General features: G+C 43.4%; 1 protein-coding gene across 4 annotated transcripts; it reads right to left on the bottom strand.

Moving 5' to 3' along the window:
- Nucleotides 1–19: 19 nt before the first annotated feature.
- On the bottom strand, nucleotides 20–13,086 carry LOC130293368 (C-X-C chemokine receptor type 3-2-like). 4 transcript variants are annotated; one of them, XM_056541971.1, is made up of 3 exons: nucleotides 13,069–13,086; nucleotides 9,438–9,586; nucleotides 20–2,265 (listed from the first exon to the last, which is right to left on the bottom strand). In XM_056541971.1, exons 2-3 carry the CDS (start codon nucleotides 9,483–9,485, stop codon nucleotides 1,258–1,260), a joined length of 1,056 nt encoding a protein of 351 aa, XP_056397946.1. In that variant the 5' UTR covers nucleotides 9,486–9,586; nucleotides 13,069–13,086; the 3' UTR covers nucleotides 20–1,257. The 4 variants fall into 4 exon arrangements, with proteins under 4 accessions (XP_056397946.1, XP_056397948.1, XP_056397949.1 ...); XM_056541973.1 differs by lacking the exon at nucleotides 13,069–13,086 and adding an exon at nucleotides 12,264–12,357; XM_056541974.1 differs by lacking the exon at nucleotides 13,069–13,086 and adding an exon at nucleotides 9,973–10,064 and having other exon boundaries at nucleotides 9,438–9,549.
- Nucleotides 13,087–16,068: the final 2,982 nt, after the last annotated feature.

The raw sequence follows: 16,068 nt of genomic DNA on the forward strand, positions 1-16,068 counted from the left end.
GACAATGGAGTACATACTGCCCTGTATCAGTGGTTTCTAAACTGTGGACCTCCAGATGGTGCAAAAGTAGCATGCCCGGACAGCCGAGGGCAGGAACCCTCCTGGTTTATAGAGCATTATAAATTATCTACTCCCTGCCTATACTGATGTGTTACAATCTTTAATAGTCCACAACCAGGATATGAGGTGGGATATGGGGATAGTGTTGAGTGCGAATATTCGAAATGCAAATTTTTACCACGAATATCGGCACGCCGCGATTTCGCTAATATTTGGAACATCGCAATATATATTCATAATGACGAATATTCGTTTTTTGTTTTTTTGGGGGGGGTTTTGTATTTTTTCTTCACAGTACACATCACAACAATAAATGTGTACTGTGTAAAAAAAAAACTGAGCATCCCTCCTTGCTTCCAGCTTGTGGTCCGAAGAAGGCTCCAATATTATTTACTGTGTGAGTCGGTGTGGAGCGCGAATGTTTCATATATGTGAATATGCAAATATTCGCAAATATCGGCACTTCCAGAGGACACTGATCTCGCCCTTCTTTTAGGTGAAAGATATAATCGTGCATACTCACTATGCAAATTTAATTACGAATTTTCACATGGGAAAAAAAAGGGAATGAACATAGCAAATATGCAAATTTAGCGAACATAGGACGAATATTCGTCCATATATTCACGAAAAATAGCAAATTCGAATATGGCCCCTGCTGCTCATCACTATATGGGGACGGGATATGAGGATGGGATATGAAGATGGGATATAAAGATGGGATATGAAAACACGATATGAGGATGGAATATGAGGACGGAATATGAGGACGAGATATGAGGATGGGATATGAGAACGAGATATGAGGATGGGATATGAAGATGGGATATAAAGATGGGATATGAAAACACGATATGAGGATGGAATATGAGGACGAGATATGAGGACGGAATATGAGGACGGGATATGAGGATAAGAAAAACTATATACATTTAGCACAATCAAACTCACTTGTGGAATAAAGCTAACAGCTATATCAACAGAAAAAAATAAGAGTTATGGCTCTTGGAAGATGGAGATAAAAAAAAAAAAAACTAAAGCACTGCCCACAAAAATGCTTTATTCACAAACATAAAGCTAGGTTGCAAAGCTGGACGCAAGCCTATTCACACAAGAGGTTCTATTTGTAATGTTTTTTTTTATAATTCCATGTAGAACTGGCTACTACCTGTTAAAATTTAGATTTTACATCTGAGATTACATAATTTTGGAGTATGACGGATTAGAGTCAGTAATGATTGTCCCATCTCTGGATAGAATGACACTGGTGTTGACCACATGATCAGATAACCTTTTGAAAACCTTAAAAATTTCTTTCCTAAATTTAACCCCAACAAAGGCATATATAATGGGGTTTATGCAGACGTGACATAGACCCAATGTCTGAGTGACCGCCAGGCCAATGTCTATCATCATCTCGAAATGGCAGTTGCGGGCGACGTAACCCATTCTTTGAAGAGTATCGATGAGCTGCAAAGATTTATATGGTGCCCAGCAGAAGAAGAAGACGAGCAGGAGAACAACGATGACTAACTGAGACCTTCTGGAGTGGTTCAACCTGGATCCTTGAAGAGTACAAAATATTCGAGAGTAGAAGAACAACATAAATATTAAGGGGATGATGAAAGCAATAGTAAGTTCTGTAAGTTGTAATGCAATCCTCAACGAGTTTGATTTCTCCGGGTCAAATTTATAGAAGCAGATGGTTTTGCCAGATAGAAGGCTATTTCCAACCCCGCGAAAATAAAACTCATGCCAAGACAAAAAGAAAGATAACATCCAGACAAAAACACAGATCATGAACGTGTGGATGGGACGCAGCTTCTTATGAAGATCCACAGCGTAAACTATAGAGAAATATCGACTCAAGCTAATGCAAACAAGGAGTAAAATACTACTATACATATTTATAGTGAACAGAGCTCCCAATAGCTTACAAGAAACTTGACCGAACACCCAACCATAGCCATACTGGACAGCCCAAAATGGTAGCGTGAGACCAAGAAGAAGATCCGACAAAGCCAGCTGGAACAGATAGTGATCTGCTAGATGCCAGGAGGTTCGCCTGCTCATCAATATGGCCAGCACCAATCCATTTCCTAATAGATCCAACAGAAAGACAATTGTAAAGGCTGCCGGAATGAAGTATCCAAAAAATGTCTCCGACGGCTCACAAGGCGAAGAGTCTGCGGTTGGTGTATAATCCTACAAACACAATTAAAGGAGTTATTTAATATTTTACATATAACTTCACCTTTACATCACATAAAAGCTTTGAATTCAAGGTTAAAGGGGTCGGGAGCTTGTGACGTCATAGGCCCCGCCCCCTCATGATGTCACGCCTTGCCCCCTCAATGCAAGTCTATGGGAGGGTGTGTGACAGCTGTCACGTCGTCTCCCGTAGACTTTCATTGAGGGGGTGGGGTGTGACATCATAAGGGAGCATGGTTATGATGTCAGGAGCTCCCGCCCGCTCCAGAGTTCGGAGCAGTTTGTTCCAAACGCTGAGCAGCAGAGTACCCCTAAAACATTTAATTAGCTCCCATAATGCACTGCAGTCTGACACCAGGGAGGCAGCAGTATTCTGATCTAACTTTAGACATGAATGGAGAAGGAAAAATATTGGCCTACCTTTACTCTGCCCAGAGAACCAGAATTTTGGCTCACTTAGTATCAAAATTGTGGTGCATGGCAAATAACACACATTTGCACCAAAAATAAAAGGAAAGTGAGCCTAACTGAACAAGGAAGGGCACACATGTAGACAGTCTAGCCTGAAGGTAACTGTGACTGTGATTTGGCTCATTTGGAATCTGTTTGTCTATGTTTACACTGTGTAAGACATAGTTACATCGTTTTTTGTAAATTCCCCCATTTGTGTCTTAAAAAAAAATCAATTAAATGTGAACAAAGCAAAGAGTTTACAGAAATAGTTAAAGGGGGTACACCGCTGCTCAGTGTTTGGAACTGTTCGGAACGCTGGAGCCAACGCCAAGAGCTTGTGATGTCATAGCCCCGCCCCATCATGATATCACGCCCTGCCCCCTCAATGCAAGTCTATGGGAGGGGGCGTGACAGCCATCACGCCCCCTCCCATAGACTTGCATTGAGGGGGTGGGGCATGATGTCATGAGGGGCGGGGCTATGATGTCACAAGCTCCTGGTGCCGGTTCCAGCGTTCAGAACAGTTTGTTCTAAACGCTGAGAAGTGGAGTACCCTGTTAAAAGGAACCTCTCATCTTCAAGCTGACCAAACTACATTACGCTATTTCAGAGAAATTATACTTATAACACAGGCTGAGAAAGGTCTCCAAGTCATCAGGGCAGTCAGATCATTCCCTTCTTGCATATAGGGAGATATCTATCAATAAAGGTGAAGAGAAGCTTCTGGGGACCGTCCCAACGACTCAGGACCAATGTCATTAGTATGATTAGTCTAAAAAGCCTCGGTGTTTCAAAGTTAACCATAAACCACTATAAAGAATGAGTCTTTCCTTGTTACATGCTACTTGCAGTTTGCATGAAACTGATGACAGGCCCCCTTTAATATTTTACAGTGGACCTTCTAGTTATTATATTAGTTGATTCCAGGATGATCACTGTATGTCACTGTAGATAACACAATAGAGGACAGTCCACTGTGTATAGTAGATAACACAATAGAGGACTGTGCACTGTGATTAGCAGATAACACAATAGAGGACAGCACATTATGTATAGTGGATAACACAAGAGTAGACAGAGCACTGTTACAAATGGACCTAAATAGATTGGAAGCTTGGGCTAAGAAGTGGTAGTTGAGGTTCAACACTGATAAATGTAGAGTTATGCACATGGGAAGTAAAATCCAGGCTGGTAATATGTATTAAATGGGAAAATACTGGGGACGACGGATATAGAAAATGACTTTTACCTATAGCGACCAGTGTCCAGAAACTGCTGCCAAGGCAAATAAAATCATGGGGGCATCAAAAGGGGCACACAACTCCATTATGGCGTGACACAAAGGTTACCCGAGCTATACTACCATGTGCGTAAACCTCAAGGCTATTGTTGTTTTGCCGGTTTACAAAATGTCACGAGTGGTTGTGAGTTTTATAGTGGCTTTGTGGTATTGCCTCTTAAAGGTCCTGTTTGTAGCTCAGAATACAGATGTTCACCACTTTGGTTTTAGCATCATGTGGATCTTTCCGAATGAGTCAGAAATTGATAAACGTAAAACAAAAAAACTTTGAGATACAGGTGAGGGAAGGTACAGGGTTAAAGTCTAGTGTCTTACTACCACATCAGTAAGTACATTTTCTTCAGCAAAATAATTTTGAAATGCAAGAATATAAGGCGGGAAATGCCAAGGGCAAATTTATATGAGGCCTATTGCTTTCTAAGTATATTTATAGGGGGAGATGCCTGTGCAGAGGAAAAGTTGACCAGTTGCCCATAGCAACCAATCAGATCACTTCTTTCATTTTTGAAAAGGCCTGTGAAAAATGAAAGAAGCAATCTGATTGGTTGCTATGGGTAACTGTGCCACTCTTCCTCTACACCCCTCTTCACCCCCCTGTCTCCCATGTCCCCATCCCTGTGATCCATGTCCACCTTCGCCACCCCTGTCCATCCCCTGTCACCCATGTTCAACCCCCCGTCCACCCCTCTGACCACCCCCCAGTCTACACCTCTGTCATCCATGTCTACTCCCTATTCACCCCTCTGTTCAATTGTCACCCCTGTCCACCCCTCTGTCACCCCCTATGCCCCCCTGTCACCCATGTACACTCTTCTACATCCATCTGTCACCCATGCACACCATTCTTCACTCATCTGCCCCCCCTACATCCTTCTGTCACCTCCTGTCTAGTGATGCTCGCGAATATTCGCAATGCGAATTTTATTCGCGAATATCGCATATTCGCGAATTCGCGAATATTCGCGAATATAGCACTATATATTCGTAATTACGAATATTCATTTTTTTTATTTTTTATTATAATTTTTTTTCACAGTACACATCACAGTGATCATCCCTCTCTGCTTCCAGCTTGTGTGGTGTAAAGAAGGCTCTAATACTACTGTGCGTGCGAATTTTCGCATATGCGAAAATTAACATATGCTAATTTTCGTATATGCGAATTGTCGCTTATGTTAATTTTGAATATGCTAATTTTCGTATATGTTAATTTTCGCATTCGCGAATTTTCGATTATGCGAAAATAAAACGAGAATATTACGAATATGCGAATATTCACGAATATATGACGAATATTCGTCCATATATTCGCGAATATTCGCGAATTCGAATATGGCCTATGCCGCTCAACACTACTCCTGTCACCCATGTACACTCTTCTACACCCATCTGTTACCCATGTACACCCCTCTACACCCATCTGTCACCCCTACACCACTCTGTCACCCCCTACACACCCTGTCACCCATGTTCACTCTCCCACACCCATCTGTCACCCATGTACACCTGTCTACACCCATCTGTCACCCCTACGCCCCCTGTCACCCATGTACACTCCTCTACACCCCTCTGTAACCCATGTACACCCCTCTACACCCCTATGCCACTCATGTACACTCTTCTACACCCTTCTTCCACCCATGTACACCCCTGTGTTACCCATGCACACTTTTCTACACCCATCTGTCTCCCATGTACACCTCTCTACACCCCTCTGTCACCCATGTACATCCATCTGTTACCCATGTACACTCCTCTGCACTCCTCTGTCACCCATGTACACCCCTCTGTTAGCCATGTACACTCTTCTACACCCCTCTGTCACCCATGTACACTCCTCTGTCACCCATATACACTCCTCTACACCCCTCTGCCACCCATGTACACTCTTCTACACCCATCTGTCACCCATGTACACTCCTCTGTTACCCATGTACACTCCTCTGCACTCTTCTGTCACCCATGTACACTCTTATACACCAATCTGTCACCCATGTACACTCCTCTACACCCCTCTGTCCCCCATGTACACCCCTCTGTTACCCATGTACACTCCTCTACACTCCTTTGTCACCCATGTACACTCTTCTACACCCCTCTGTCCCCCATGTACACTCCTCTACACCCTCTGCCGCCCATGTACACTCCTCTACACCCCTCTGCCACCCATGTACACTCCTCTACACCCCTCTGCCACCCATGTACACTCCTCTACACCCCTCTGTCACCCATGTACACTCCTCTACACCCCTCTGCCACCCATGTACACTCCTCTACACCCCTCTGCCACCCATGTACACTCTTCTACACCACTCTGCCACCCATGTACACTCCTCTACACCCCTCTGTCACCCATGTACACTCCTCTACACCCCTCTGCCGCCCATGTACACTCCTCTACACCCCTCTGTCACCCATGTACACTCCTCTACACCCCTCTGCCACCCATGTACACTCCTCTACACCCCTCTGCCACCCATGTACACTCCTCTACACCCCTCTGCCACCCATGTACACTCTTCTACACCCCTCTGCCACCCATGTACACTCCTCTACACCCCTCTGTCACCCATGTACACTCCTCTACACCCCTCTGCCGCCCATGTGCACTCCTCTACACCCCTCTGTTACCCATGTACACTCCTCTACACCCCTCTGCCACCCATGTACACTCTTCTACACCCCTCTGTTACCCATGTACACTCCTCTACACCCCTCTGCCACCCATGTACACTCTTCTACACCCCTCTGCCACCCATGTACACTCCTCTACACCCCTCTGTCACCCATGTATACTCCTCTACACCCCTCTGCCGCCCATGTGCACTCCTCTACACCCCTCTGTCACCCATGTACACTCCTCTACACCCCTCTGCCACCCATGTACACTCCTCTACACCCCTCTGCCACCCATGTACACTCTTCTACACCCCTCTGCCACCCATGTACACTCCTCTACACCCCTCTGTCACCCATGTACACTCCTCTACACCCCTCTGCCGCCCATGTGCACTCCTCTACACCCCTCTGTTACCCATGTACACTCTTCTACACCCCTCTGTTACCCATGTAAACCTTTCTACACCCCTCTGTTACCCCCTTTACACCTATATGCCCCTGTATTCCTCTTCACTTGTAAAAGGGGAATCTGGAGGCTGATGCTGGAAAAGTGCAGAGCCTAATAGGTTTGTTTTGCAGGTTTAGCATTGAAGAATTGTGGCTGAAAGAAATTGTCATGATGACCCGGACCAGATGGAGAAGAAAAGGGAACGACGGTGATTAGAGAAGACGTCATTTGTGAGTTGCTGTATAAAGAAGCACTGTAATCTGCATACCCACAGATAAATAGATATTGTGCAGTGTGGCTTTTTTTTTTTTTTTTTTTTTTTTTGCTTCTCAACTTTGGTAGGTGTGCCCCGCAAAAAAAAAAAAAAAAAAATTCCGAGGGGTGCCACGAGCTGATAAATGTTGGGAAACACTGCCATAGAGTTATAATGTACATACTGTAACTTGAGAGACCACTGTAGGCAGGTGAGTGTTCAGGAGAATTTCTTCCCTTAAAGGGGAAATCTGGGTCACTAAAACTTATTCCCTATCCACAGGATAGGGTCTAAATGTCTGATCATGGAGGGTTCGACTGCTGGGCCCCCCCATGATCTTGGAGCAGAACGGCCCCCATCCTTTGAGACATGCAAAAATGCTCAGCCAGTCACTGGCTGCCTGCAACAGGACCCCCAGTTAAACAAAATAATAAACAATAATAATAATAATAATAATAAAAAACTATAATAATAATAATAATAATAATAATAAAAAACAACAATAATAATAATAAAAAAAAATACAAAATACAATTAAAATCACAATTTTTTTTGTAAAACAACTTATTGCTGTCCTTTTTTCTAGAATATTACTGTCAGCTAAGGGGGTTTGTAGCTGTGGATGTAATTGTTGCCTTTCTTTGGTCTTTAATATTTTGAAGGTTTCATATAAGAATAATGTTCACAAAAAAAATTTAATAAAAAAAAAATCACAGCAAACCTCAGTCAACATATTTTTTGTATGTCAGCTGTCATAGTGACTAAGAGATGCATCGGATGACATTAGAGTTGCTTACAGCTCATGTAAAGAATATACCGTATTATTCGCCCTATAGGACGCACCTGCGTATAAGACGCACCCAATTTATAGGTGCAAAATCTAAAAAAATAAAGATTTTTAACCCAATAGTGGTCTTCAACCTGCGGACCTCCAGATGTTGCAAAACTACAACTCCCAGCATGCCCAGACAGCCGTTGGCTGTCTGGGCATGCTGGGAGTTGTAGTTTTGCAACATCTGGAGGTCCGCAGATTGAAGACCACTGCATAGGAGGTAATACTCACGTGTCCCCGCCGCTCTGGACCCGTCACCGCTGCCCTGGATGTCGCTGTCGCCGTGTCCCCGTAGCTCCGGAACGTCTCTGCTGCCGGCCGGGTATCCTCGCTCTCCGTCGCCGTCATCACGTCGTTACGCACGCCGACGCATGTACGCAACGACGTGATGACGAGGAAGGAGAGCGCCGGCCATACAGGGGATCCCTGAACGGAGAAGACACCGAGGAGGCAGGTAAGGTCCCTCCCGGTGTCCTGTAAGCACTAACCCGGCTATTCAGTCGGGCTGTTCGGGACCGCCGCGGTGAAATCACGGCGGTCCCGAACAGCCCGACTGAACAGCCGGGTTAGTGTCACTTTCCCCACAGACGCGGCGGTCAGCTTTGATCGCCGCGTCTGAAGGGTTAATATACGGCATCACCGCGATCGGTGATGTCCTGTATTAGCCGCGGGTCCCGGCCGTTGATGGCCGCAGGGACCGCCGCGATAGGGGTGTATTTGCCGTATAAGACGCACTGACTTTCCCCCCCCAGTTTTGGGGAAGAAAAAGTGCGTCTTATACGGCGAAAAATACGGTAATAATGGTAAATAAATTTTTAAAAATGGGAAAAACACTTTCTAACAATTCTGTTAAATAAGCAAAATCCCTTGGTCAAATGTTGTTTTTACAACCTTGTTCCTGTTTAGAGATGAGCGAACTTACAGTAAATTCGAACCGTCACGAACTTCTCGGCTCGGCAGTTGATGACTTATCCTGCATAAATTAGTTCAGCCTTCAGGTGCTCCCGTGGGCTGGAAAAGGTGGATACATTCCTAGGAAAGAGTCTCCTAGGACTGTATCCACCTTTTCCAGCCCACGGGATCACCTGAATGCTGAACTAATTTATGCAGGAAAAGTCATCAACTGCCGAGCCGAGAAGTTTGTGACCAATCAAATTTACTGTAAGTTCACTCATCTCTTTTCTTGTTCTCTTTATACCTGTGTCATATAACGTATACACTTTAAAATAATCTGTAAAGTACTGTAGTCAGCCATACTTACGGTATAGTAATCCGAGGTGGGTGTCAGTTCATAATCTTCATTGAACATTGTGATAAAAACTTCTGGAATTGACTGGTAGGTAAAAAACCTTCACGTGCAGAAGATTTTGCTTCTGAAAGGTAATGAGATAAAGTGGTGGGATGCCTTGTCTACAAAAAGGAAGTGGCCGGTTATAGAAGAGAAAAAAAAAAAAAAAAGCGGCAGAGAATATAAATGAGCTTCTGGTTATCTGATGTAAAAAAAAAAAAAAAATATATATATATATATATATATATATATATATATATATATATATATATATATATATATATAAAAAGTATTTTCCTGGATAACCCCTTTAAGGAGTATACTTCACTTTCTTTCTTAATAAATTATATACAGCTGTTAAAGCAATGACTGAAGTCAACCTATTGCAACGGGTCTGTTTACTGATGTTTTTTTTTTTTTTAAAGGAAAAACTGTCGCATATTTTCTCCCGCACTATCCACATGTACTGGTGGATAGTGCGGGAGACGCTGATTAAAACGAGCCCTACCTTGGTCTGATCCGCGCCGCCTTTCGCCCGCACTTGTAGTTTTAATCTCTGTGTATATCCTGCTGTAACTGGCATAGGCGGGGCTAACGGACACTGACATCAGCGCCGCTCATGAATATTCATCCCTCCCTCTGGTTAGGAGCGGCGAAGAGAGGGAGAACAGGAGGGATGAATATTCATGAGCGGCGCTGACGTCAGTGTCCGTTAGCCCGCAGAAGCCCCGCCTTTGCCAGTTACAGCCGGATATACACAGAGATTAAAACTACAAGTGCGGGCGAACGGCGGCGCGGATCAGACCAAGGTAGGGCTCGTTTTAATCAGTGTCTCCCGCACTATCCACCAGTACTTGTAGATAGTGCGGGAGAAAATATGTGACAGTTTTCCTTTAAGGTTTTAACTGAAAAATCTCTCTTCACATCTGTTGAATGGTAAAAGCCACAGAAACCATAATGCTTTTCTGCTTGTGAAATCCGTACGAAATGAAAACAGACTACGTGACCTTTAAGGACCTGTCTTATTCTTGTAACTGCAATGAATGTGTTTTTATAGTATTGAAGTATTGTGATAGACAAAGAAACAAAAACAGATATGAATGAAGTTGGAAATAAAGTAAAAAAAAAAAAAACTGTTTCTTCTAATGTGACATGAAATACCATATCACATATAAAGTATCACAATTAGTCTATAGCGAAAACAGGAGGAAATACCTGAAGAATAGCAATAAAAAATCAGACAATTGCTCGGTGCTTTGTACTTCGTTTCCAATCTAAATAGCCTATAGTATCCTTCATAATGATTAAAGGGAAAACAATTTTTTCATAACAACTGGCACCAGAAAGTTAAAAAGATTTGTAAATTACTTGTATTAAAAAAAATCTTAATCCTTCCAGTACTTAGCTGCTGTATGCTCCAGAGGAAGTTAAAGGGGTACTCCACTGGAAAAAATTTTTTAATATCAACTGGCACCAGAAAGGTAAAAAGATTTGTAAATGACTTCTATTAAAAAATCTTAATCCTTCCAGTACTTATCAGCTGCTGTATGCTCCAGAGGAAGTTAAAGGGGTACTCCACTGGAAAACATTTTTTTTTTTATATCAACTGGTGCCTTAAAGTTAAACAGATTTGTAAATTACTTCTATTTAAAAATCTGAATCCTTCCAGTAGTTATCAGCTGCTGTATGATCCACCGAAAGTTATTTTCTTCTTGAATTTCCTTTTTCCCTGACCACAGTGCTCTCTGCTGACACTGCTGTCCATTTTAGGAACTGTCCAGTGTAGGAGCAATTCCCCATAACAAACCTCTCCTGATCTGGACAGTTCCTGACATGGACAGAGGTGTCAGCAGAGAGCACTGTGATCAGACTGAAAGGACATTCAAAAAGAAAAGAACTTCCTGTGGATCATACAGCAGCTACTAAGTACTGGAAGGATTAAGATTTTTAAATAGAAGTAATTTACAAATCTGTTTAACTTTTTTGTCACCAGTTAATAAAAAAAATGTTTTCCAGTGGAGTACCCCCTTTTATAATATTAGATGTATTATCTCTGTAGGCCGGTGTGCCTCCATTGTTAGATATTTGCAAATTCGGATGAAGACCTTTGGGTGAAGACATGCAGGTCCTGACACTTCTGTCCTATGTGTAAGAGCTCAAGTAACAGGGAGAAATTTGGAAAGGCTGAAGCCGTATCTAATATAATATTCTATAGGATGAGTTAAAGGGGTACTCCGGCGCTTAGACATCTTATCCCCTATCCAAAGGATAGGGGATAAGATACCTGATCACGGGGGTCCCGCCGCTGGGCACCCCCGTGATCTTGCACGCCGCACCCCGTTAAAATCAGTCCCTGGAGCGTGTTCGCTCCGGGTCTGATTACTGTCGCTCACGGGGCCGGAGCGTTGTGACGTCACGGCTCCGCCCCCATGTGATGTCACGCTCTGCCCCCTCAATGCAAGCCTATGGGAGGGGGCGTGACGGCGTCACGCCCCCTCCCATAGACTTGCATTGAGGAGTGGGGTGTGACATCACATGGGGGTGGAGTCATGACATCACGCGCTTTCGCTCGCGTGGTCGGGATCCGAAGCCTCCATCGTTGCCGGAAGCCGTTGAGGTGGGTGCTGCAGCCGAGATCCCGGGGTCCCCAGCAGCGGGACCCCCACGATCTGACATCTTATCTCCTATCCTTTGGATAGGGGATAAGATGTCTAGGGGTGCGGAGTACCCCTTTAAAGAACAGAAGTTCCGTGTCACTGATCTATCACGTGAGACTCGGAGCAGGTGCAGTGATGATACCTTGTCCCCTTTATGTCTGCAAAACCAATGACATCATGGGAAATGTAGGCAGCACTACGAAAGCCATATGAGACGGGGAATTACCCCAATGAACCCTCACTGCGAGGAACTATGAACGGGACAGTTGTATGTTGCATTGAAGAGTTTTTTTCTCTGCTTGAAAATTGAATTAAAGGGGTATTCCAGGCAAAAACTTTTTTTTTTATATATATATATATATCAACTGGCTCCAGAAAGTTAAACAGATTTGTAAATTACTTCTATTAAAAAATCTTAATCTTCCAATAGTTATTAGCTCCTGAAGTTGAGTTGCTGTTTTCTGTCTCACTGCTTTCTGATGACTCACGTCCCGGGAGAATATCCCCATAGGAACTGCACAGCTCCCGGGACGTGACATCATCATTGAGTAGTTAGATAGAAAACTTCAGAAGCTAATAACTATTGGAAGGATTAAGATTTTTTAATAGAAGTAATTTACAAATCTGTTTATCTTTCCGGAGCTAGTTGATATATATATATATATATATATATATATATATATATATATATATAAAGTTTTTGCCTGGAATACCCCTTTAATATTATCAGATACAAATATTATAATCAGGTACAAAAGTACGGTGAATACTTTAAGGATACATAGACTTGTTCCCTGTAGGCGGGAAGTCTGTCAACTACTTAAATTTAAGAAGTAAATCTAGGTACTTTTGTAGGATTGTTTTAGTATTTTTAATTTTTTTTTTAACAAAATTTTATTGGAATTTTCATAAAATACAACCAACATTATGTGAACCAGGACAATCACCTGGCAAGAGAGCAAATAGAAGAAAAATATAAGGACATAGGGGGAGATTTATCAAAACCTGTGCTAAGGAAAAGTTGCCCAGTTGCCCATAGCAACCAATCAGATTGCTACTTTCACTTTGCAGAGGCCTTGTTAAAAATGAAAGAAGCGAGCTGATTGGTTGCTATTGGCAACTGGGCAACTTTTCCTCTGGACAGGTTTTGATAAATCTCCCCCACAGGGAGGTATTTATCAATTTTGCCTGTTGACCGTTTCTTTTTACCCTTTTTTTTTTTTCACTTTGGTTTTCGTGGACATGCGCAAAATGTATCATTTGGTGCAAGTTGTTAGTAATTTCGGCTCAAATGTTGAAATCAGCCGTTCACAGCGCCTTTTACACAGAACTTACCCCCACAGAGGACGCGTATTTTACCCTGTAGAGCAGCCATTTTGGAGTCCCTCCTGCAGTATATCAGCAAGCGACAGGAGTTATTTTCTTTTGTGGGGTATATATATATATATATATATATATATATATATATATATATATCATGTGAAATGGATTTTATTTTCAACTTGAGTATTTTTTTTTGTTTTTTTTGTTACTTTAGTGCAGTGGTCTTCAACCTGCGGGCCTCCAGATGTTGCAAAACTACAATTCCCAGCATGCCCGGATAGCCGTTGGCTGTCCGGGCATGCTGGGAGTTGTAGTTTTGCAACATCTGGAGGTCCGCAGGTTGGAGACCGCTGCTTTAGTGCTTACCTGTGTGGCCATGTCCAATGCTGGCTCAGCGGAGGGTGAAGGTTCCTCAGAGACAACTATGTCGCAGGATAGTATTGAGCAGCCCCGGAGGCGTCGCTGCTTTCACAAAAAAAACATTTTTAATGTATTTTGACGCCTTTACATTTTCTGACATTGCTAAGTGTGTTTTCCATGTGCAAAATTTCTTGGCGGGGATTTGCGCCCAAAAAAATAAAAAGGGATTTGCACCAAAAATCGATTGGCGCAAATGATAAATTACTGACTAAAGTTAAAATCACACACACAGGACCGTGTGATTTTGAGAAAGTTGTAAAAATGACAGTGGAGAAGATGCGCCAAACTTTGGCGCAAAAAGACACTGCGCCAAAGTATTGCGCCAAAGTTAAGTGAAAAAAAACCACATAAATCCTTTGATAAATACCCCCCATTGTGCCTGTGCATAGAGATATGTACAGGCACCTATTTTACTGAAAATATGCCACAATACACATTAGACAGCCCTGAAAACTTTTGTTAGGTCCAGAGCCGTCTTTATAGTGACACCAGACACAGAGATTATAGACCAGTGATCACTGATAGAATGGCGCTGTGTTGTATTGTGTTTTATCACGATAGAGGAGTTTACTGTGAGGACTGTAATTTCATAAAATATGCTGACACATAATAGTAGTGTAGTTTTATAAAATATGGTGACACGTAAAAGTATTTATACTCGGTTCAATTTACTTCAATGAAACCGAGCTGCAATACCACACATAACCTGAAGACAACAGTGGCACTGTTGATGGAGAGAAGCAAGGTTTCCTCTACAGTCCACAGAGTATAGCGTTCACCCCTCCGATGCCATTATTATAGCGAAATTCCACCAAAAATGATCAGACCCCGTGTGTAGGACCTGTGCTTTATGATGCACCGGTGTGTAAGTGATTGTGTTGTTTTTTTTTTTGTAGAATCTGTTGTTTGTGTTTTGTGGATGTAGCACACAGAGCACTATGATAAGATCTAAACACTGAGAACTCGCAGTCAGCACATAGAAAACCATAAAAACAACAACAGCAATAAATGTTAAGTTATGAAAGAGCTGAGCATATCAGTACAAGTGTGGTATATGGTAAATGGATAGTAAACCAATGTAAAAAAAAAAAGCCAAAACAATATTTATATATACAGTTACCCCCCCGACCTACGATGGCCCCGACATACGATCATTTCCCCATACGATGGCCTCTCAGAGTCCATCACATGTTGAAGGCAGCATCAACATACGATGCTTTTCTATGTCGGGGCCATCGCATAAACGGCTATCCGGCAGTGCAGACTGCTTCAGCTGCCACCGGATAGCCGTTTACGGTGCCCCGTGTGGTCCACTGACGATCACTTACCTGTCCTCGGGGCTCCGGCGCGTCCTCTTCGGGATCCCCTGCATCGTCGACTCTCTCCATCGTCATCATCACGTCGCTGCGCACGCTGTCCCGTCATCCAACAGGAGCGGCGTGCGAAGTGACATGATGGCGGCGACAGAGAGCGAGGATGCTGGGGAAGCAGAGGCCTTGTCGGAGCGTCGGGGACACCCCGGGGACGCGGCAACAGCGATGGATGGCGACATCCAGGACAGCGGTGACGGGTCCGGAGCGGCGGGGACAGGTGAGTACAACTTCCTCTACCAGTGGTCTTCAACCTGCGGACCTCCAGATGTTGCAAAACTACAACTCCCAGCATGCCCGGACAGCCAACGGCTGTCCGGGCATGCTGGGTGTTGTAGTTTTGCAACATCTGGAGGTCCGCAGGTTGTAGACCACTGTCCTATACTTTACATTGCACGGATCCCTCAACATACGATGGTTTCAACAAACGATGGCCCATTTGGAACGGATTACCATTGTATGTTGAGGGACCACTGTATATATATATATGTGTGCTTTTGTCTAAATACAGAGCCACACCTGTCCTCGGGTTGTGTGCGGTATTACACCTCCAGGTGATATAATTGTGGTCTGTGTATCAGGAATTACCATTAATGAGTGGGATAGCCTCAAATTATGACCTGTTTGGCTGTATTCACACTGTGTTTTTTTTATTTTAACCCTTAGACAACACAGGGCCCTAAATGTGTTTCATATCTGGTAAGCAGCCAGGACTTACCGCTTAATGCCAGATATTGTTGATCTTGCTGATGTCCAGCATTAACCCTTTAGATTCTGCGATCAAACTTGATTGCTGCACCTAAAGTGGTTAAGATGCAGTTGCCGGTCCTTTGA

Source organism: Hyla sarda, chromosome 10 (genome assembly GCF_029499605.1).
Source record: "Hyla sarda isolate aHylSar1 chromosome 10, aHylSar1.hap1, whole genome shotgun sequence".
Taxonomy (NCBI): Eukaryota; Metazoa; Chordata; class Amphibia; order Anura; family Hylidae; genus Hyla; species Hyla sarda.